The sequence below is a fragment of the Struthio camelus genome, chromosome 1, assembly GCF_040807025.1.
Source record: "Struthio camelus isolate bStrCam1 chromosome 1, bStrCam1.hap1, whole genome shotgun sequence".
NCBI lineage: Eukaryota > Metazoa > Chordata > Aves > Struthioniformes > Struthionidae > Struthio > Struthio camelus.
Window position 1 is genome coordinate 199,935,569 of NC_090942.1, and position 23,529 is coordinate 199,959,097.

At 41.6% G+C, this 23,529-nt stretch overlaps 1 protein-coding gene across 6 annotated transcripts in view; it reads right to left on the reverse strand.

The window, feature by feature from the left end:
• Positions 1–23,529, reverse strand: part of MTUS2 (microtubule associated scaffold protein 2) — a 326,089-nt gene that overhangs the window by 72,893 nt on the left and 229,667 nt on the right. For all 6 annotated transcript variants that reach the window (XM_068930158.1, XM_068930162.1, XM_068930156.1 and 3 more), the window contains 2 exons: positions 19,031–19,192; positions 2,547–2,645 (listed from right to left, as the gene is read on the reverse strand). In XM_068930158.1, coding sequence (XP_068786259.1) covers positions 2,547–2,645; positions 19,031–19,192 — 261 coding nt within the window. The remainder of the gene's footprint in view (positions 1–2,546; positions 2,646–19,030; positions 19,193–23,529) is intronic.

Below are 23,529 nucleotides of genomic sequence, written 5' to 3' on the forward strand. Positions count from 1 at the left end.
TGCTCTGCACAAAATAGGGTATATGCTAATGATTCTGGCCCTGATCCTGACTGTCGTCTGTGCGGATGGTGGGAACAAGGGAGCAGACCCACTGTATGTTGAAATCACAGAATGCCTTTGATCTGCTTCAAAATTCCCAGGTCTGTTTTATCTACCTGGTTGTTTGAAATAAGATCCCATAACAAGTAGATAGTCATAATTAATACAGCCCATTAGGATTTAGCTGTTGCTTGCAATTTACTCGCCTTTTAACCTTCCAATTTCCAACATTTTGGTAAGGAAAGTGAGGAAATTACTTTGAGGGGATTGATAACAAACAATCTGTAGAGTAACAGATGTCAGGAAAAGATGGCACCATCCTGCAGTGGGGTGGTGGGAGAGCACCTGCATCTATGTGCACCTGTGCTTACACACAGATTTCAGGAATGGGCTGCGGCAATACATAAAACTGGGCTACATATAAGAACTCAAGTCTTGAAGCTCTCTTGTTAATCTTTATGAGGATTGATCCAAATTCCAAAGATCAGACCCAAAGCTAAAATAAAATGGACGTTCGATCCTCCTGTAATAGGGTTTGTACGACAGCCAAAAAGTAATGCTGAGGAACAGGAACTGTGTGTAAGCAGGCTAATACCAGAGGGAAAGTAACCTAGAAATGGCGCTTATTTTAGAGATTTAGATCCATTCTCATTTTAGAGATATTAGATCATTCAGAAATTTCAGAGCCTGCTTCCTGGTCACACATTGCTGTGGCGGAGTTACCTGGGGGAGCTGGCCTCTCTTGTCAGCTGGCACAGTGTTAATGCCACAGGGATCAGAGATCCTGGCAGAGGAAGGCTGCACTGCTGCCCTTTAGTCACTGCTAAACTCACTCCTCATCCTGTCTCAGGGTGGCTTTTTTTATTTTGTGAAAGCACTGAATAGGTGACATGATCGTCTCTCTTTGCTTTGTTATTGCTGTTTGTATTTCAAAGAATGTCAAAGGCCACTGTAAAAAATTAAATGAAATTGAGATTTATTTTCTTATTTGGTCCTAACAGTGATGAACAATCTTAAGGCCCCATAATTTTAGACAGCTAAGCTTAAGAAATCCTAACAGAGTCTGATGGAGACAGGGTAAGTACCCATCTTCTCATGAAAACGCAGTATCCTCTGAGGCACTGCGAATTGGATATGCCAAAAATTTAAGCCTTGAAAATCATTAAGTCACCGATGGAAACACAGGCCGCTATAAAACCAAGCAAATACACAGTACAAATATGTCGATGTTCCATTTCGCTTTTTAGTTCTAGAGGAAGCAAACCAGCTGTGCAGTAACACACACAACCACAACCATCATCAGTGCTGGTGCTTCAGCTGGTCTCCCACAGCGTAAATACAGAGGAGCTGCTGGCCTGGCACCCTCTGCAGCAAACTTTTCTTTGGATCTCTCTTTTGTGACCTCACGGGGTCCAAAATATCCTGAAAATGATAAGCTTTAGACTAGGACACTGTTAAGCTCATCTTTTTACCCTAGTATCTGAGGAAGAAGAAATCTGAGTCCAGGCCGTGTCTGGAAATGATTAAATTTAGCCTTTCACTTTCTTGATTTTGCTGGCTGGGAAAGGGCAGGGTAGGGATTGAGTTCAGCAAAAATGAAGAGACTGTTGATACACATCTGAGAAGAAAGGCTGAAGAGCTGCTCTTCACGTTTTACACTTTACTGTCAAATGAAGAAACAGGAGACTCTATCTCCATAATTATAACTCAGGTATCACATTGCTGTAGAGATGGCATTTAAATTATTTCAATACAGTTTGAAAAATGAGACAAACAGAAGACATATTGCAAGCACAATGAGATCATTGTGAATGTGCCCACTCCTATTAGTAGCATTTAGATCAGCCAGAAAGCCAGCCTACTTATAAAGAGAATTCTTGTCCGGTTAAGTTCCTTACAGCTGCGCTAATTTGCGCCAGTAGACATAAAAAGAACGAAGTTACCTGCATTTTAGTAAATAAACAGTGGTCTTGATAATAATTATAAAACCAGGTGTTTGTGTGCCATATTAAGGGCTAAATTGACAATGCCTTGATAGCAATCTGAAGGTTATTTCTACAGATAATGTCTTTTTCAATTATCCATAGAAATTGCCTAGGAAATTTAGTGCTTCTGCACAATGGTGACAGTAGATTCTAAGTGATATGCTATCATTCCAGGCAGCTGTTTTGGGTGTCTTTTGTTTCACTATATCTGCTCTTTTTAATTAAAAAAATATTATAACGATTAAAGAAATGTTCCTGTGCCTTTAAACATGTAGTAGCAACAACTCTTTGTTTTGGAGGAGAGATGATTGCACCTTAGTAACAAAGAAAACAAGCCTATTCACTTCATGCATTGATATGGTGAGGCCTGCAGTACTTACAGCCAGGTTAATGAACCCTGAACACAATCAATCTTCACTTAACAACAGTAGGAATGGAATCAGATTTTAGTGCATTAACAAGAGCTGCAAAGTTGACAAGTTTAAATCTTCCATGAAACAGCGCTCTTGGGTTCATAAATACCTGGTGAATGGAGCTTGGTGGCTGATACCGCTAATCTCTTTGGGGATGAGACAGCTGGTCTGTTGGCATCCTGATCTTTTTGTACTTCTTTCTTCAAACCTGTTTTAGAAAAAAAAAAGTTAGAAAGAAACTCACTTTTTAATTTTGTTTGCAATTGTGCAGATCTATGCCACCAAGACATACACCAAAAATAAAAGTTTTTCACCAATGTACATCCCAGCTTTTGCACAGACATACTGATGCTACACTACGTCTGTGTTGGTTGCTAACCTGGCAGTTACAGAGCTGTCTCTGGGTTTCCACAGGCATGACTGTGTGCATGTGGAATAAATAGATTAAATTAAATTCACCACACTAAAGAGGGGCAGAACAAGGCCTTTTTTACAGTTTTGGTTCTCTGGCCATCTGCTCCGTGACAAATGCCATTAAGACACAGATAAAGCTAGGTGGGTAGCCCATCCTGTCTATCCTGATCTCTGTGTCCAGTAAGTCTCTCAACATTGCTGCAGATCCTCAGCCAAGGATCTTCTGGGCCAGGGGAGAAGCTGGAGCAGGACCAGGCAAAGTCACACACCCCAGTCACGTGCCAGGCTGCGCCCTCGCCCCCACCCTCCTCTGGCATCCTTGTGGCTCTGCAGAATATGTCTGACCTCTGCATTTCCCTTTTTCCTGCAGCCACTAATCCTGCCCACTGATAGCATGATGCCCCAGGGCTCTCTCGGGTTATGATCTCCAGAAACTTTGTGTGAGTGTTTCCTCTTCCTTTAATTTTGCAGTGGGAGGAAGGCTGGTGTCTGTTATTGCTCCCATCTCTGCACCTCTCCCTTCACGGGCTTGAGATGGTCTGTCAGAAGTCCAAGCTTTGCTGTCACCGATTCCCTCTAGTCCCAAGGAGCTACATCCCATCTGGAAGCTGTGACGGCCACCCATGCTCAACTCGCACACCCTGCTGCCCACCCAAAATTTCCCTGAAAGTGCCTGTGGGCACCATGCTGACTGCGGGAATATGAAGGCCTGCCCTGTTGTTTTACCCATGGCTGGACAGTCACAGCCACAGGATTTGACTCAGAATACACTCACCAAAGAAACAAGAAGAAAGCAAGAAAAAAACATTAACCCTTGGACATAAATGCATTTTCCTGTTTGCTTTCCTTTTTTCATGGTTGGTGCTTGTTGGGGGTTGCATTTCAGCTTGCAGGACTGTGTAACAGTCCCTGGAAACAGAGTAAGAACAAAACAAAAACCAAAAAAATTGAGGCAAACCTCTTGTCATAAAGGAAAGACAACGTTTGCCTTATAAACTTTCACTTCTCCCATGAGCTCTTCCTTGGCAGAGCGCATCCACGAAGAGCACGGGCATGCACACAAGCGTCCAACTTTCCTTGTGGGAGGACGGCAGGGAAAGAGTAGGTCAAACACCCCTTAGGCTCCCTCCCAGTGTTCACAGGCAAACTGCCCCGGCTGTCATCAGTGGCTGGTGAAGACTGAGCACTGCTTCATACTTTCACTTTGGTCCATCTCCATTTTCTCTGCTGTTTATAAACCAGAAATGTTGAGGCTACGATTCTCTTTTGTGATTAATACTTTCCACAGTGAAGCAACTGAGGATATAAATTTCCTGCGTCTGCCACCTGCTACACTGTACTTTGCTACCAAGCAGGACATAAAACAAGTTTATGGTGCCGTTTCATTACTCGGGACAGAATGAAAGCAACCTGAGATGGGAGCTGTGAGAGCAAAACAGAGCTTGCTTTGTAAGATGCAGTTTATATGGTTACAGATTCAAGCACTATTTTTTTCATGGCAATGAGGTCTTATTTTTTCTGTGGTTTTCAAAATAAAAGTATGATGCACAAATAGGATGTACGCCAAGCTCCTCCGTAAATTTCTCGATGGCAAACGTCAAAGACAGAGAGCAGCAAGGGAAGCGTGTTTTCCGTATGCTTTCAGCAGTAAGAAGGGGCATATAAATACTTAACTACTTTTGTTTTTGAGAAATTTTGAACAAGGAACCCCTGGGGAATTAGTTCAAGCTCAGAACCTCAAACACAAAGCAAGGAACAAAAATTCCCCAATTAAAGCTCAGTTAAAAGAAAGCAGAGAGCAAAGAAGAGAAGCAAAAAATCCTGCAGGGACGAGCAGGAGGAGAGGGGAGCGTGGAGCTAGTGATTATTTGGGTTCTCCTTCCCAAGGAGAAAGCCTCCTGGCAGCCACTCGGTGCCCCTCCTCACCCTCCGTGGGAAGGGATTTCTGAAGCAGACAGAAGGCAAAAGAGACGACAATCCCCAGGAGCAAGACATTATCTTTCTGCTATGCTCAACACCCACAGGGAAATCTTAGGGGAAGAGCTGTCCCTGGCATCAAAGCTCAAAGAAGAGCTTGTGCTCAATGTTTTTTTTTTTTTTCCTAAAAATGGGGTTTGTTCTTTTATTTTTCTTTTGAAACAACAGATGTTAGCTTGTTAAAATAGAAATACTCAGAAAACATGCTGATTTCTCGAAAAGTTCCTGCAGGGAAAATTCATTTCTAAATCACAAAAGTCTGGGGTCAGAATTTTTCATTTTATAGAAATCTGGAATTTTAAGTTTAAAAAATCTGTAGGAGAGTGTTGGCATGATGATGATCATCATGCAGTACTGTAGGGTTTGGCACAGCAGGAGGTTATACAGTTTGATCTTTTCTATCTCCAGGTGCCCTACAGATAACTCAGAGGTTATATTGTGCATAAAAAGTTTCACAACTCTACTTTAGCTCAGGAAACAATATAAACATTTCGGTCATTCTCATGGACCTGAATGAGTGTAAAATCATAAGTAATCTAATTCTTTGACGATCATATCTAATACGAAATGCCAAAAGGTGGGGTGTATATAATCATAAAATAATATAAAATAATACAAAATATGTAAAATATAATTATAAAAGGAATTCAAGCATCATGAGTGTACATTTCTTGAACCTTCATACTCTTCTATTCTACTGGTGTGATTTCAGCATTTACTTCTGAAAATGCATGCAAATGCACAGTTCTCTAAAGGTATTTACATTTCCTAATTAACACACAATCTGCTTCAAACTGAACACTAGGTACAAAGATAAAATCCTTAGAAACGAAAGTCAAAATACTACACGTATGTTAAATCATTCAATAATCATTTGGAAAAACAGAAGACAATGAAATCCATTTGTTTTTCCCCAATCAGTACCGAATGCTACCCTAGGGAATAGAAATAAATACATATTATCTGAGATATCTTCTCAAGAGCTGCTATAGAATCAACATGCATACTTGGCTGTACCTTTCTAGTTTAGTCTTTAAAAGCCTGTACAATGGGATAAGCTCCAATTTGCTTTCACACTTCAGACTGAAAACATACTGACAAATTATGTATTGAATATTTATTCCAAAATGAATCCTAAGATGCTGTAGACATCATTAACAATTTCCTGGGACTTGCTGCGTTCAGCTGGATTCCAGCTGTTTTCAGGCGTATTTTATAAGTTAACTAACACAACCCGCAAGTTTAAAAAACCCCAAGGAAATGTTTTTCCGTCACTCACAGACACAGATAGCCACTTTAAGCTTTTTTCTGCCTTTCCCCTGATACTCATGACTAGTCATGTCCTTGGTGAGTAACGACACATCCATGCACGCACTGTTTGAGACAAAATGAGCAAAGCTGGAAATATGATGGATACTGTGGAATAAGAAGAGTCTAATTCTCTCTAGAGACTCTACACATCCTGCGATCTATGAGACATGGAAAGGATATGAATAAATAAGTAGCTGTAGAAGAAAGACTACATATTTGCTGAAGCAGAAAGAACAAACACTTGTACCTTTTCCTTTGTGTTTGTTTCAAATTTAAAGTCAACTTGATAAGAAAAAAAGAAGGACAAGGACTATTTCCTTGACTTGTCTGAAAACACTTTTTTTCTATATTAAAAGAAAGTTTATTTATCTGGTGTTTAAAAAAATAAAAAGGAAAAGAGATGAACAGAAATAACTATAGTCTTAATTCCAAGGCAGAAGATGGGAACTTTTTTTTCTTTGAACTGAACAGAAAGTTTCAGGGTAATTTAGAATATCCATAGGTAGCTGCAGAGGCAAAAAAAAGCTACTCTTTCTCTTCCCATGATTTTACCATGGCATTTTACTCACTCTCCTCACAGTGCTGTGCTACAGCAAGTTTCAGAATCAAATTACTAGGAAAGAGGTTTGAGCATTTGAAGTTCAATGTCTCACTTTCAACTGCTGCATAATGATGTGTATCCACATATTCGGTATGTGGAACAATGTGAATGTAACATCATATTTACAGTTTAACTTTTAATGAAAAGTGTTTGCAAAGGGGAAAGCAGCGGCAGTGGGCTCTTCTCCCTCCATCTCTGCAAGCACACTGGTCTTCATTTTTTTCCCTCAGCTGACCTTAGCTCACTCCTTGTGTTGTCTGGATTTTGCACAAGCTAGTTCAAAGAGGAGCAGTTTGTGCTGTAAGCTTGCTCATGAGAGCTGTGGTGACACCAGCTTCCTATTTTTCATCTTGACTGATTGTGTTTAACAGCCTGACCTGTTACAGATGATTTACCATACTTGTGAAAGCACAGGGATTGACTGGGTTAGTTTTCTGAGCAAGACTTTTGATTGTCTTTAATTTAACAGGCCAAGTAGAAACAAACGGCATAAAAATTGTGAGATTTCTTATGGGGACTGACTAACAGTCACTTGTCTGTGAGATGAACATTAAAGAAGAATAATAACCAGGCTGAAACAGGTATTGCATAACATCTACCCCCCTCCCCCCCACACACCTCAAACCAAGCCACAGAAAAAATAAAATCCTCTTTATTTTCACACAGTGTTGTGTGGAAAGTCCAGCCTGGTGGTTAGATCTAAGGTCTGGAACAAGAAGCAAGCTGATGGGCGGGAGATTTGATCAGGACTGCAGGCACAAGCAAAGGAGCCCAGAGCTGCATCAGCATCCTAAAGGTGAACTAAAGTTTCGAAACACAGCAGAGTTTAGAAACACTACGGTGGGTTTTCTGAGGGTTTCTATATTCAGCAGAGAAAGATGTGGCTGAACAAGACTAGATAGGGAGGAGGCCATAGAACAAGCCATGTTAGATGAGAAGAATGAAAAACATAGAGAACTGGTCAGACGCAACCAGCTTCTCAAATCCTTACACACAATGATTCGGACATAGTTTCTTTTTCCCCTGTATTGCAAGCAGGTTCTGTTGTCAGCTGTGAGGGCCTTGCACTCAGCTCTCACTGCAGACCTGCCTTTTAGCTAGATTTTTCTGCCCGTGAGTTACTCTTCCTGAATTTGCAAGAGAGGCCACTGTACTATGAAATAACACGTTAGCTGCTGTTCCTTTTGTGGTGCAATATTTGTTCATAGGTAGGGCTAAGATGTTTGTGGCACACAGAACTGTACAAGAAGATATGTTGGCAGGGACCTCTGAAGCTTGTCTGGTCCAAACTCCTGCTCAGCGGGTCTGGCTAGAGCAGGCTGTGCAGGGCCTTGTCCAGCCTCGTTTTAAGTAACTTCAGGGAAGGAGGTTTCACAGCCTTTCTGGGCAATCTGTTCTACTGTTTGACCACTTTCACAGTGAAGAAGCTTTCCTAATATCTAATCAGAATTTCCTGTGTTCCAACTTGTGTCTGGTGCCTCTTGTCCTATCGCCATGCCCCTCTGAGAAGTGTCTCGCTTCCCATTAGGTTGCTGAAGGCTGCAATAAGATGCCCCTTTGCCTTATCCTCTGAAGGTTGACCAACCCAGCTCTCAGTCTCTCCTCCTTGTCCCGGAGCCTTGTCCCATGCTCTAGCCTCCTGACGATCTTGATGGCCCTCCTCTGGGCTTGCTCCAGTATGCTAAATCTTTGTTGTCCTGGGAGTCCCAAAACTTTACATAGCTGTAAGTGGTCTCACAAGTGCTGAATAAAGGGGAAGGATCACTGAACCTGCTGATTACACTCTTGCTGTTAAAACCTGGTATGTAGCTGGTCTATTTTGCTGCATGAGCACACTGCTGACTCATGTTCAACTTGTTGTCTGCTAGGACCCCCAAATAGGGCCTTTCCAGCCAGCTGGCCCCAGCCTGTCCTGTTGCGTGGGGTTATTCCTCCCCAGATGCAGCACTTTGCATTTCCCTTTGTTGAACATCCATCAGTGTATTTCTCCACCCTGCAGAGGTCCCTCTGAATGGCAGCTATGCCTTCAGCATATTATTCCATCCCCCTGATTTGGTGTTGTGCACGAACTTGTGGAGGGTGTGCTCTATCCCAGCGTTCAGGTATTTAATAATGACGTTAAACAGTATTGACCATAGTATCGATCCTGAAAGGATGCCAAAAGTAACCATCTGCCATGTGGACTTTGCACCTCTGATCACAACATCCTGAGCCTGGTGGTCCAGCTAGCTTTTCACTCACCTTATTGTTCATCTCAGTTGTGTAGCAAGCTGACATACCCTAGGAGTTCTTCCTAGATAATCTTGGGAGAACCTGGGCATGAAAAGGGAATTCTAGAAGGAGGCACCAGCCTGCCCTCATGCTGTTGGGTGGCTAGAGGCATAATTAAATGTGGCAAAAAAGCCACTATCAGGCTGGATCTATGCAACTCCACTCCAGAACTGGAAGCCTGCAGCAGACAAAAATAAGGTGCCTTTCCTGGAAGTAACTTAGATCTAAAAGCAATTAAATTATAATCCACTGATTGCAGTGCTGGGGGAACATACCATACTTCTTCTGGATCTAAGCAGGTTAAGTCTGCACAATGCTGCACTTTCTGGCTCTCCAGACCTGTCAACACCAGCTCAGGAATCTCTGCCCATCTTAATTCCCTTTCCATCGCACAGCACTGATACGATCTTCTTGGATTACTAGCTGCTGCAGTGTGTTTTTCCTAGGTTTTGGTATGCTTCCTGGAGGGCTAGCTAAATACCACTAATGGCACCATATCAAACTGAAGGTTCTTGGGCGAATGATGGCAGAATGAGATCCTGGTTTGATTTAGGATCTGAATTGCTGCACAGTGAACATTTAACCAAGGCATTCACAAAACTGACCCCTCCCAAACCAGTGGAAAGTTGTTAATCTGCTGTTTCTGAACATTTCCTTCTGCAGATATTGCCACATTTTAGAGAAACTTAGTAATTTAGAAAATTCAGTATATGTGTGCCTCAAAGAGCATATATTTTTATGAATACTTCTGGAAAGAGGGAGCTTGTATCTCTTTTTGGAGGTGGATCTTAGCTGCCACATTCCAGGTGCTGAGTTGCTTGCACCTAAGTCTTTAAACGAAGTATGAAACAATAATAAAAATGATAAATATAACGTGGGGTTTCACCGCACTTCTCAAAAGAGCTAATAAGTTTAAGTGAAATTAAAGGACCTGTCCCAATTTTTCCATTCAAGTGTGCTTCTTTTTTTCCCATTTTCTATATGTTGACAAATGTGCAAAAATGAAAGGAGTTTAATAATGCACAAAAAGGGTGATGCAAAGCACTGAAACCTAATTAAATGCATGTCTTTCATAGACTAGCCAAAAAGCAATTGGTTAATGTCATCAAAACAATCTGCATGACAATGATCTTCCACTGATAAAGTCCCATGCTAAAATTTGTTTTTTATTGATAATCTGAACCACTCCACAGCAGCAGCTAACGGAGTCCATTTTCATTAATTAAAGGTGATCTATATCCTATAGTCCAGTTTCTCTGACAAGCAGTTTTAGTGAAATATCAGGAGTATAATCTCTCTTGAGCAGTCTTCTTTTTTTTTTTTTTTATGAGAATTTACAGCACAGGTGGTTTTCTCAGTTAACATCTAACATATGAAAGCTTTCATGTGATTTTTACTGATTATTTTCCACTTATTAATATAGATGTATATGCTCCTTTGTAAATTAATTTCCTGTTTCTTTGTAGTTATAATGATATACACTTTTGAAATACACACACATTTCATGCATCACCCTACATCCTACTCTTTCAGAAATATTTGTTATATTTAAATGATCGTCATTCTCTTTGTGAGATATTTTCTCTTCCCCTTTACTTTCTTAAAAGATGCCATATACAATATGTATAGGGCACTCTACCTGCAGCAGTGGAGTGCTCTAAGCACTCTAGTTCCAGTAACCGGGATGTCTTGCACAGGAGATTGGACACAGAGAGGATGTGTTTCAAAGTGCACATACAGCATCAAGCCCTCTAGCAATTACTGCTAGGTGACAGCAAGGAGTACTACACACAGACTACGCTATTATATCGTGCCAGAACATACTTTATCATACAGAATATATCGAATGTCTCATTGTGGTTTCTCTGCTTTTCAGGAGCTTTACACTATTCCTGACTTCAGTAGCACCATTCATGGGATAGCCTGGCCTTCTGACTTTAAACTAGGCTCATGACTTCTTCCTGAATGCAAAACTCACTCACAAGATCATATTATTTATTCACTTTTTCTTAAGCTAAAATATGCCTCACTTTCAAGAAGGTGTTGGTTTGAACTGAAAGCCCTTCATGCTGGAGGTATGGTTCCCCTCCAGTACACAAGGAGGGAGTACCTGGTACCAAGAGATGTCTCTCCCCCAGCTAATACCCTTCACTCAGCACTCATCCCTGGACCACATATGGCAGAGACCATCCCTCTCCCCTCACTCACAGCCTCTGAGCAATGGCCTCTCTTGTCTCTGACCTCCTGTCATGGGGTGAAAAAAAAAACTGGAAACCTTGGAGGTTTCATTCCTTCCAGCCATGACTCCACGGAGGCTGGGCTGCTGACAGCTCAGCTGTGGAGAAACTCGACTGAGGTGGAGGCTAGATCTGTGTTCGACCAATCGTCCCTCATACAGATGCTGCCCACAATCTAGCCGCAAATAAGAGGTTAGCAACAGTCAGCTCAGAGGGCTAAGGTCATCCTTCTCAGGGATGCATGCCCTTTCATCCTCCAAGGCTACACTGGGTTCCTAAGACTAGATATCTCATGCATTTATTAAAAACAGGGTGATGCTGCTAACCAGGAGCATGTATTCTAAATCCACGTCCAGCTAGGACTTCCTGAGATGTACTGTTGACACTCCTACTCTTCCCTTAAATGCTCCTTAATCTAAAATTTAAATGAAAGCACTCATGCTGGGCAAGTCACGCTGTGCATCTCTCCTCAAAACTGAAATCTGGATATCTTGTAACTGCACTCCCTTTGAGAATAAAGGTTACCTCCAATACGAGGGCATCCAAAATGGTCTCTGGCTATAGGAAAATCTGGAGTTTCATTCACCAAGAACATCTTAAATAATTTGTCTTTTCTGTTCTTCTATCTTCCCACACCATGATTGCTCCTCTACTATCCATACACAAAACTACCATTTGTGTGATAGTTTGGAAAAAGATTAGAAATTTATTCATTTCCACTATTTCAAAGACATTTTTTCCCCATTCTGTTTAGAATTTCTTGCTGCATGCTACTTTCCCTTCAGTTTGGAGCACTGCTGAAAGTTTCTTTGGCGTTGCTTTTGCAGTGATGAAGCTGACTGTCCTCATAAGCATTTCCCTAAAAATGGCAATCATCATCTTCATGATGTGTTAATGTGTCAGTGACCCAAGGCGGGTGGGGGATGTATTTATTTTTAATAGTTCTTCAAACGTTTTTAAAACATTGATTTTACCTCTCCACTGCCCTAACTTTATCAATCTTATTATCAGCTCTATGATGTCTAATATAAATGAACTGAGCTATAATGCCTATGCAGAGTTGTGCAGCATAGACTGGTAGCTGTTGTACGAGCAGACATTTCAGCACTTAGACTCTCTCTCTGCTGGACATCCTTTTGGAGACTGGCCTTTTCAGCACACCCATGCACTTTCTATATCAGTTTTTGAAATATGGCATCTGACACAACTGTAAAGGGCTTTTGTTAGACGCCTTTGTTTGCCTGGGATCAGAATGCCCAAAACAATACGAAACCTTTACTGTCCTTTCTCCCCTCGCTTCACTTGATGTGTAGCATCTTATTTCCAATTTAATAAAGAGTTTAATTTTACAAAGATGGTTTTGTGCTTCATCTTTTAAAAGATGTGCAAAACTGTCCAAAAGATACTTAAACAGAAGAAAATGCATTCTATAGGGCTCCACATCACATTGGGATCTCTAGACAGCATTCATATATTATTGCAAGTGAGGCAGGATTAGACAGTTGCTGAAAATGCTTGACTTTATCATTGCTTCGATTTATTCTGGCCTTTGTCTCCATCAAATATTTCACATTGTGAGGAACTATAACACTGTTCTAATAAAACAAATTCATGACTTCATCATAGACGCATCTGCTGGTACCTTGGCTCATATAAAAATCAAACCAGAGCATTGGACTAACGTAGTTTATTTCGCTTCTGTATGTTGTGTATAATAACAGCAACTTCCCAAACTTGCCAGCTTGCCACTATTCAGCATCTGCCTCTGACTATTTGCATAACACACCCATGCCCCCCCTCCCCCCACTACTTTGCATGTTTAGTTTTCTTCCAGAATAAAATAGGGGCAAGTTTTACCTGCCTGAGTGAGTCTCCTTGTCAACACCAGAATATAAAACAGTGAGATGGTGGCAATGGGCTCCATCCACTGCATTACAAACAGATGTGCTCTGCTGGGAAGAGGCTGGGCAGGCCATTGGAGTTCCCCTACCCCAGAGTGGTAGGGAGTAATTTCAGGACTGCCGTAAACTGTGTTCCAGTTGCAATGGATCTAACACGTTCTGGAAGTATTCCTCCTGGCTCTCTGTCTGGGCTTTCCCACACCTTCTTCTATAGGGCTCACATCAGCATGCCTATGGACAATCCCCAGTCACACCACGGCATGGAAAGGACACGGTGGGTTGCAGGGTTGAAACCTGCCTCGTCTTCTGTGCGTTGGCAGCTCCCCAGCCCTGACAAACCTCAGGAAACAATAGCAGAGTCCGACTAGCAGTCTCGTACAAAAACTGAATGGTGTTGCCGTCCAGCGCAAGCCTGAACACACAGAGCACACCTGTACGGACACATACATACACAGATACGAGGACCACTGACCACACTCTAAGCAGGCTGAAGGGAAGGAAATCCAATCCAGGACTTTTACTGCTTTCTCTCAGCTGGGCCTATTAACTCAGGCACACTGTGGCATTAACAGCACTTTACAGCACCAAACCCACAAGTTCATCTGTGACCAGATTAAAGTATGAGCTAGTAAAAAGCAAACTAGCAAAGACCTAGTTTGTTTGTTGCCATGGAAGCACACATATCCACGTATGACCAAAGGGTCATGCAAAGACAATAACAAATGCTCTGATGGAAACTACACTCAGACTGAATGATGCCGCAAAAAACATCCATTAACAACATAAGGACAATGAGTAAATGAAGGGTCTTTAGAAGGAAGAAAATGGGAGACAACTTCATAATTATCCACATTTTATAAGGCCTTCTATTTTTCAGTTTCTTCCTCAGAAGTGTAAAATCCAGCAAAAGTTTATGAAAAGGAGAAAAACATAGATTAAAAAGCCAAATTAAAAGTCCAAAACATTTCTGGGTTTATAATAGACCATAAAGTTACCAGTAAAGTGATAAATAACCTTCACCAAAGGTTTTAGGAGATAAATCTCCAGGTGTTCTTATGCCCGAACACTTCCACAGACACCACAGTTACATCCATGTTTTTCTACTTGAAATGTGCTGCATTAACGTCTGCCAGAGATCCACATGAGGATCTTTCAAATTTCTGTAAATTAAAGAACAGCAGTAGGGATGTGGTTGTGAGTCGGAACGCCTTCCTCTGCCATCCATATGCGTCTGGCTACCTCCAGGCTGGTGTGCAGGGCACTGCTCACCTACCCGTTCTGTGCGTGAATGGCCTTCAATCAAGAAATTGCTCTGACAGAACTTACAGCAGCCAAGCGAGGTGCTTGTGCTAGACGGCTGGTCTACCTATGATATGAAGCAACTAATACTTTTTTTTTGGTTTATCAGCCAAATTGAAAAAATGAATCAAATCAAACTTTTTGGCTAAACTTGAAAACAAAATAATTCTCATTTTTCTGCTGAATTGAAAATGCTTAGCCTAAAAATATCAAACTTTTCTGAACGTCTTCTCCTTTTCAATTCGCAAATCAGCATAAAGTTGCAAACTAATTTTTGTCAGCCCAAATTGCTATTTTTCAGGGAACAAATTTCTCACCTGAAAATGTCAACCAAATATATTTACTACATAGGAGCAGTCATTGAAGTACAAGGTAGACTGCCTACCTGGCACTACAGAGAAGGATCAGTGCCATGTTGGTCAATGTTATATTAAGCATTGGTCACCTCACTTATCTCTATCTTTTAGTGAGAGAAAGCAATGAGGAAGGAAGATGATGGATTTGCTTCTAGGAGCTGGCATGGCTCAGCAGCAAGCTTCAAGATATCGCGACTGGGGCAAAGGGCATATGCTTCTTGATAATGGTGTATAACTGATGGATCTGGGATGAGATCAGATGTATACAATTCAAGTTCTGAGAGAGATGCAGAACCTCTCAAGATGACTCTAAAATCATCTCAAATGCCTGAATCACCCAAATACTTAAATCCTACTGTCCCATCTACAGCAAAAAGGTAACCCCCTTTTGACCAGTTTTGTGACCTTCTCCCTCCTGCCATGGAATGAGGAAACCAGACCAGGCTAAGATGAGACCTCTGCCCTGCTGCCTGCTCGGCCAAAGACAATAATCCCAGCACCCCGCTGAGTGTGGCACTGCATAGTTATTTTGTCCCACAATCATGAGCAACTCAAAACTAATTTCTTTACAGCAAGGTAGCTCATAGGCCATGACATTCAGGCATATTCTTATCAATAGGTATGGAGAACCAGCCTGTTTTTCAGTCCTGGGACTTGAGCAGACTTTCTGGGTCACTGTGTCTTTCTATTGCAGGCAGTATGATAAGTGATCTTTTCCATGGTTATAAAGTTGCTGCCTCAAAACATATGTCTTTTGCTTGCTTCCTTTCCCACCTGTCTCCCATGCCTATTGGAAAGTTTTTTCTGAACTGAACTGTACTAATGTTAGTACATTAGTACTAACATTAACAGAAACAGATAGTTTCTGTTCTCCAGCCTAAAACAACTTGTGATCAGTATATATTCACATGGTTTTGCGTCTGCTTTAGCCTTCAGCCTCAATAATTGCTTTTCTCTTCAGTCCTTATGCTCTGATGTGATGGCAAACTTTATCTTTTTTTCTGCTAATCTACTGCTTGATAATATTGTTTTGTATTAGGTTGTTGTAATTTCTGCCCTTCTCTATGGGTCTGAGACTTGGAACCTGTACAAATTCAGATGTGATGGCCTGAACCATCTGATTAGTGCTGCCTGCGCTAGATTTTGTGTACACACTAGCATGACTGCATATCAAACACTGCGGTTCTACCTCATTGCAACACTGAAACACTGAAACCTCCCTGGAAAGGATTCACTTGTTTAGGGTTGCAGAAGCAGTAAAAGACCCAGAATCTCTAACAGCCTCCTTGCATGTGACAAAAGAAGCCTGGAGGCCAAAAAACTCTGCTTTACAGAGTCCTTGAAATAGCCCCTTAAAGCTTATCATGCCAGTACCACTAGCTAGGAAAGAAAGGCTTTGGTCTGAGATGCATAGGGGCAATTTTGATACTAATCTAATACTGCTGTAGACTGAAATGAAGGACATAGTTTAGGTAGGGACTAGAAGTGGGGAAAGGAAGATCAGAAAAAAAAGTCAGGTACCACCTTTTATCTAGTCACCAGAAAACTATATATTCTGTTGATAGTTTGGTCTTTCCCCCAGTAAGTGAGTGCAGATGATGAAAGTAAATGGTTTTGTGACAATAAGAAGCCATCATTTCTGACTGTGATGGATAGAGACCACATACCCCTCAGCTTTCAGTTCGCTAGACTATGTAAGTCAAACTGTTTTAGCCTCATCTTCCCTGCTAGTTTCTCCAAACCACTGATTATAGTAGTAGCTTTTTTCTGCAGGTCTTTCAGCTAAGTTAATTTTGAACCTGGGTGACCAGAACTGGTAATGCAAGAGTCTTTGTCTCATGTGTTTTACAGATTGTTCCTTCCAAGCTTCACTTGCAGTATGTGCTATCAAACCTAATGGGACCTACACAGAGATGAAACACCCTGTTAAATCAGGGGTAAATTTATCCAGATTGGATAAAACTGGTGACTTGCACAAAATTCTTTACTTTGGAATGTAAATTGTTAGATACAATCTGGACTTGATGGAAGTGCCATACTCTTATGTAAGAGTCTCTCTTTTTTTAATTCCATACACAGCCACATACACAAGACCATGAAGTGCCCTATCCAAATTGTTTCTCTAAAGAAAAACACTAAGTGCAAACAGTTTGATTTGTTTTTCTGCATAATGTTCCCTCTAAACAGTCTCATATAAAGCAGTAACATTTCAGGAACAAAAGAAGAAAACTAACTAAAAAAAAATTAAACCCAAAGGAGAATCTTAGGAAAGAGGGGACAACAGGAGTGGGAAACCACTAGCTTTTCTCTGGGCAGGCAGTGGAAAAGCAAGGAAAGAGTTCATGAAATTGAAACTTTGCTTCTGGAAGTAGTTTCCATGAGAAAACTTGTAGAGCCATGAAAACTGAGGGAGCTAGGGAAGATTCAGGCATATCTAACTAAGTTTTCCCACCTCCAGCAGTGCAATTTACTACTAACAATTGCAAGCTCTCTGAGAAACACCTTGGCTTTGGAAAATAACTTGGTGTCAAATTGTCTCTGGAACAAATTCAGGTATTGCTTAATTCACATAAATTCACATTTCACTACTATCATTCAAACACAATGGAGTATGTTTGACTAAAACATTATGTTACACCCCACTGTCTTAGAGCTTTATGAAACTCTTTACAGGAGTATAAACCTTGAAACCATTTTCTTCCCTCCCTTCCACACTGCGAGACATAATACTGACCTAGGTAGCTGCATGCAAGAGTTCAATGACCAGTTCAGGCATAGGCTTCTCATCAGTAAGCTTCTCCAATTATATCTTTAAAAGTGACCACTGGTATGAATTATCTAATGTTCCTTTCCCTCAAGGAGCTTGGAGAGACTCTTAGAGCATGAGGAAGCAGCGGTGGACATGGGGACACATGGAGACCGTGGTCTGCGACAGCATGCTATGGCTCCAGCAACATCTCTTGAGCCCCAAGGCACTCTCCTGCCCTTCCCTGGGCCTCCTCAGGGGCCTCTGATGTTTTGGCTCATGCACGCTCAGAGACTGAACCAGCACAAGAAGGTAAGTGCTGGGGCCAGGTCAGCAATGGGACAAACTGGAGCTGGAACAGGGTAGCAAAGTCCAGAGGATATGGTCTACTAGTGGATAGGAAGGTGCCTGATGCCACCTGTGGTGGGGAGATGTCATCTGTACCCAGGGGAGAGTGTGTCTGCAGCTGTGTTTTTAAACTTATTTTTTAATTAGGACCAATAATCTTTTATTGTCCCTGCTTGCAAGTCACAATGAGGAGCCCTAACTCAGTCCTAACTCATCCACAACACCCCAACCCGAGCCTCTGCATTGCCAGGAGAGAGTTCATAATAGGTGCTCACCAGTACGGTTACCTTCATCTCTCCCCACTGAGTGGGCGGGCAGATGGGCCAGGGTGATAAGCAGGCAACATTAATTGCTCCTTGCTCTATCAAGCTTGGTGAGCCCTAAGTCAGTCTCAGGTACCCACAAAGACACATCCCCTTGTCCTTGTCACAGGGAGCTTGTTCGTGCACTGAGACCACGTGCTGGCCCAGGGAAGGGACAGCACAAAATAGTGTGAGCAGGAGACGATGGAGAGGTGCACGCATTTTTCAACAAACACTGCTTTTGGCCGTAGACTATGAAAGCTTTCCTGTATGAGACACTAAATTTTTGCTGGCCAATTTGAGAAAATGTAGCCGGATAGATCTGAAGGAGGGTTTAGGTAAGGAAACAATTCAGGAATCAAGACTTTTTTTTTGCTTTATTTACTTGCCTTCTCTCCTTCTCTGAGTGGAAACACCACAAACTGCCTGAGGTCAGAGGGCAGTATTTTCATCTTTGCAAGCACACTTAGCAATGAATTATCTCCTCAAAGCAGCACTTTGGCCTCTAAAGCAACGCAATGCATTCAAAAAGCTGTTTGGTGGGAACCTTAATATATGCACTAAATCTGTAGCATGTATAGTTAAGGGCACTAAATGCCTTCAACTCCAGATACTCTAAACAGTTCACAAAAGGATATAAGAGCTATGTTGTTGACTGTTTCAAAAAAGACTATGGCAAATGGAGTCCAAATAAGTTTAGCTTTGGTAATGTGCCCAAGAACCGCATGAAAATTAATTGAGTAAGCGCTGAAATAGAGCCATAATAAGGTTTCTGCAAGTCTTGGCCTAATGTAGATGCTTTTTCAAGTATGCAAGCTTGAAATACTTACCAGCAGGTGCTGTGGTAGCTTTTGGTGCTGGCAGTAAGCTCCTGCGTGGAGTCGCTGTGCTGCTGGATACCTGCATTGCATTCTTGCTGCTCCCTTTGGGTAGGTCTTTAGAAGGAGCAGCTGCCTTAGGAGCGGTTTGTTCTTCGTTTCCAAAACTGGAACCTGCAGGAGACCAAATTTGCACTAATTATGACTTCATACAAAATGTGTGTGAACTGTGGCATACAGACGGAGTTTATATCAGCAATTATAATCTATACAAACATACTCTGATTACAACTTGGGCTAAGTTACCTGGATTTTCTCCTATACAAATAGTTATGCAGAAATAAAGAATTCCGAACAACTTAAGCACTAAGTCTTGGCGGCTGTCAGAGTATGGCTCCAATAGAAAATTAACACCTATTTAGGGCTCACCCCATAAAGGAATCTAGGTGCAAGACTGAAACCAAGGTGTTTCTAAATTGAGCAGTTGTTTGGCGCGTTGCAACTGCACCAGGAGCCCCCCTGCAGCAGCACCTGGGAGCTGCTGATGGTTAGGATAAGGGGAGACTGGTAGGGCTCAGTGGTGCAATGCACCAACTTCTCCAACCCAGCAAAGATTTCTTATAAACAGTCCCTCAGATTGCACCCAGACGTTTGAATAATAAGATGAATTTAAAAAAAAATCTGCCTTAACTCTTACATCCATTTCAATCATATTCTCATACTGAATCTTAGGTTGCCAAGGTTTCTGTTATATATTGACCTCTTTGAAAACTTCTAAATGGGTTCAGTTTCCTTCTGCATTTGCCACCTAGGGAAAAATCACATCCCAGGCTCCTTGTAGGTATAAGGAAATCAATCTTTTCTTAACATTTGAAAAAGGCAAAGTTGGAGTGTCCTCTTTATCTATTAAGCAGAAAGCCTAAGAGGAGTAAAAGATTACAGCATGTTTGGACTTGAACATTTGCAGAAGGATGAAGATTTGATTAAAAAAATGGGCAGAGATAGTGGGAAGAAATACATAGGATTTCAGAAAAAGACTACAACTTTTATTATCATTATTTAAAAAAATACAATACAAGACTGTTTAGGTACTGCCTGCAGGGAAATGATAACATTATTAAAGTAATTGGCATGCCCAAGTCTCCAGTATTTTTAAGATGTAGGGTTCTTAAATGTGTGCACAGAAGAAGAGGATTTTTTGCCTTACTGAAAATCTCCTAGAAAAAAAGTGCAGATTGGAAAAGAAAATGCTCTTTTCTGATAAAGGAAGAATATACCTTTTGGCCCTGACAAAATAGTATTTAGTTCTGCTGTATCTTTAAGGCTGTTTCTATACAGGTCTTAATTTAAAGAAGTCTATCTGCAGTATACATGGATCTCTACAAACACATTTAGCCTTTATTCAACTAATAAGCCACATTAAAAATTCAAACAGTCTACTGTACTCTATGCAGGAACAGGAAAACCTCAAACACTTTTCATCTTTACATGGCTGTACAAATAACAACCCTTAGCACATTAAACAGTTGTTTTATAGCGAAATTACAAGAATTTTTCATCTGTGTAACAAACATTAAAGGTTATGTGCTGAACTATCTGCTGACAAAACACTGCTGACTTAGTAAAGCTATGTCAGCAAAGGGTCTGGACCAACCTGGCCCAATCTCCTCTGCAGTGGTGCATGAGGACATCTCTACTAGATGCTAGGGAGATTTTAAAGCATATATGTTCATTTTAATCTGTTTGCATGATGCTCTAAACATATTCCCTGTTTTTTGACATGTGCTCACCTAGCTGATTTGAGCTGCATCACTTGTAGACACGTTTTTCTTTCCTTGACTATTTGTTTAGAAGTTTAAATTACAGACACAGAAACACTGAGGAGGAAACTCTTATTATTGTTTGCAGACAAATACAGTTCAAATGCTCTTTTATTAATGTCTTATATGCCTATCCTTTATCCCCCATTGTGAAATTTATTATGCAGAGAACAGTCCAATTCAAAAACTTGGCTGAATGCCAAAATGGAAGCACTTCTTTTGTTTGAAGAATGAGGTGTCAGGAGATGTTATATAATCTCTTATACCACCCCTCCCAAAAAAGCTTTTCTAGTTCTTTAACTTCAAGTGCAGCAAGTGACAAACACCTCTGCCCTTTAAAAAAAAAAGCCTAAGTGGTCCTCTAATTAAAGAAATGATAATAGACTGAATGGAAAGCCTGAAAAATATGACTGGATCAAACCCCCGGAATAGAAAATGCCCTGTCCATGGAGAGAGCCAATTGTGTGTTTCACACGCTATGGACTCATAACAGAGAAGAAGGTGAACAAACACCTTCAAGAGAAAAAAGTCAAGAAAAAAATAATTCAGCTTTTCATCTTTTAATAAAAAATAGGCTCTATGGAGGATGAATAGCAGTGTCAATGGATCCAAGAGTTACTGAGATAGGGTCAAAATTTGATGTAGGAGACAACATCTCCCACCTTGCTCTTCACTCAAAGATGGAGTCTGGAAAGAGAAGGTGGGGTATAACGCCACATGCATGTATAATATGCCCCCAAAAGCACGTTTGGTGCTCCCCTGAAGATCACTTCCACAGAGTCTGATTCCCCCAGGAGCAGGCCAAGGTGAGCTCCACCTTGCTACAGATGGTGCTGCATTCCACTTTTCTTTACAAATAGCATTTAAAGCAGAAATGGAATTCAAGATCCAAGGAAATGCATATCCTTCATGATCTGAGAGGAAAACAAGAGGAATTCACATCTTGGAGGAAAATCAGAAAGACTTATTCATCAGACGACAATTGTCAGTCCATTATGAGCTAATGCCTTCCGTTAGTATCTGCAATGGGTGAGTCAGTAACATCAGGCCTCCCAGAATCTGTCTAGTTCTTATTTTTTCAGTCAGAGCCTGTACATAAACACCAGATGTGCACTGCATGAACAGTTTCTAGGTGATCACATCTTCCCCTGTGTTGTACCTCTTGCCTCCTACTCCTCTACTCTTGCATTTTATCTAAAACAAAGGAGACTCCTTGCTTGCCTTTGAAGCACCTCACAAGTCATTTGGGCGCTCCTACTTAAAATGCCCTGTATTTTTGCAGACTCTGCTATATGCTGTGCAGCACTGTTGATTTTGCAGGAGAGTATTTAACAGCCTATTAATGATTCACTGCATCTAAAGGCCTTCAGCCTCACTTTTATCACCTCCGCACTGAGAGCCCAAAGGAATCCTACTCCTTTGCCTGTGAAAAAAATATGGAGAAGAAGAGGTTTTTGAAAACTTGCAAGTACTTCTGAGGGCCCCAACTGCACCCACTCCTCCCATACAGTGTTATGCCTGTGTTATGTCCTGAAGACACGGAGAAGTCAGGGCTGGCAACATATTGCAAGCTCCACGTTCAAAGAAAACCACGACCAAAATCCCACTGGCTCCTAGACAGCTGGAGCCACCCTCTGTTTGCCTGCGCCACAGTCCTTGTCACCATCTGGCACCGCACTGCAGCAGCTCGCTTCGGGGGCTGCTCGTCCTAGGAAGAGGAAGGCTTGCCTGTACATACTGCTAGTAGAAACCGCTCCTATTTTGGAATTATTTATAAAATGAACGCTTTTAAAAAGCCTTGAAATATGATATTACATCTCATTGCAAAGCTAGTGAGAGCTTAGGTGAGGGGAATTATGTGTTTGATTAGATCTGAATTAATGTTGCTCCTATGCTGCTACGGCAGGTCTTGCTTGGAGAGCAGGCAGCGATCAAAAGGGCTGCGTTTTGGAGATGCGAGCGTGAAATTTCTATTCGCAGCATTCACACCTTGGGGTCTGCCTAAAGACGGGCTAGCCATGACGGAAACAGCTTTCCCTGCCTGTGCTTGACAGCAGTAAAGGCTCCTTCTGTTGGGGAACTTGGGTCCTTTCTAAAAAAGAAGCTTGTCTGACAAAGCTTACAATTTTATTTTGCTGAGAAACAGACCCAGAAAGAGTAATAATATGGTGGCTGCTTCTGTGGCTCCCTGTCTCGTGAGCTGCTATGTGAAGCCTTGTGAAACGGTGTGAGTTTCCAGCTCTTCAGAGGAGGTCAAGCATTAACCGTTTTGGCAGTGGGTTTGGAGTTGTTAACTCCCCGCTGCAGCTGTAATCACACCAGAGACACTGAGAACGTGTTTGCATCGCGAATGTTCACTGAAGCACAAACGTTTACTCAGGGTAATAGCAAGCCCTTTCTCTCTTAAAGGACCTTAGACACTTCTTGATGCCAAGTTTAATAACAACGAAGGTATGTCTAGTTGTTACAAGAGTGATCCCACTTAGCATTTATAAAGCACTTTCCAGGAGCAGCAGAACTCAATGAGCTTTACGAATAAGGAAAGCACAAAGGAGCTGAGCTATGCTCCCAGCTCACACAGCAAGGGGATGGCAGAGATGGACAGTGAAAGCAGACAGAAAAGCTTGACGATGAGACAGGCTGAAATGCTTTCGTTCACCTTCAAAATGTTGGAAGGTATTATTCCTTAGG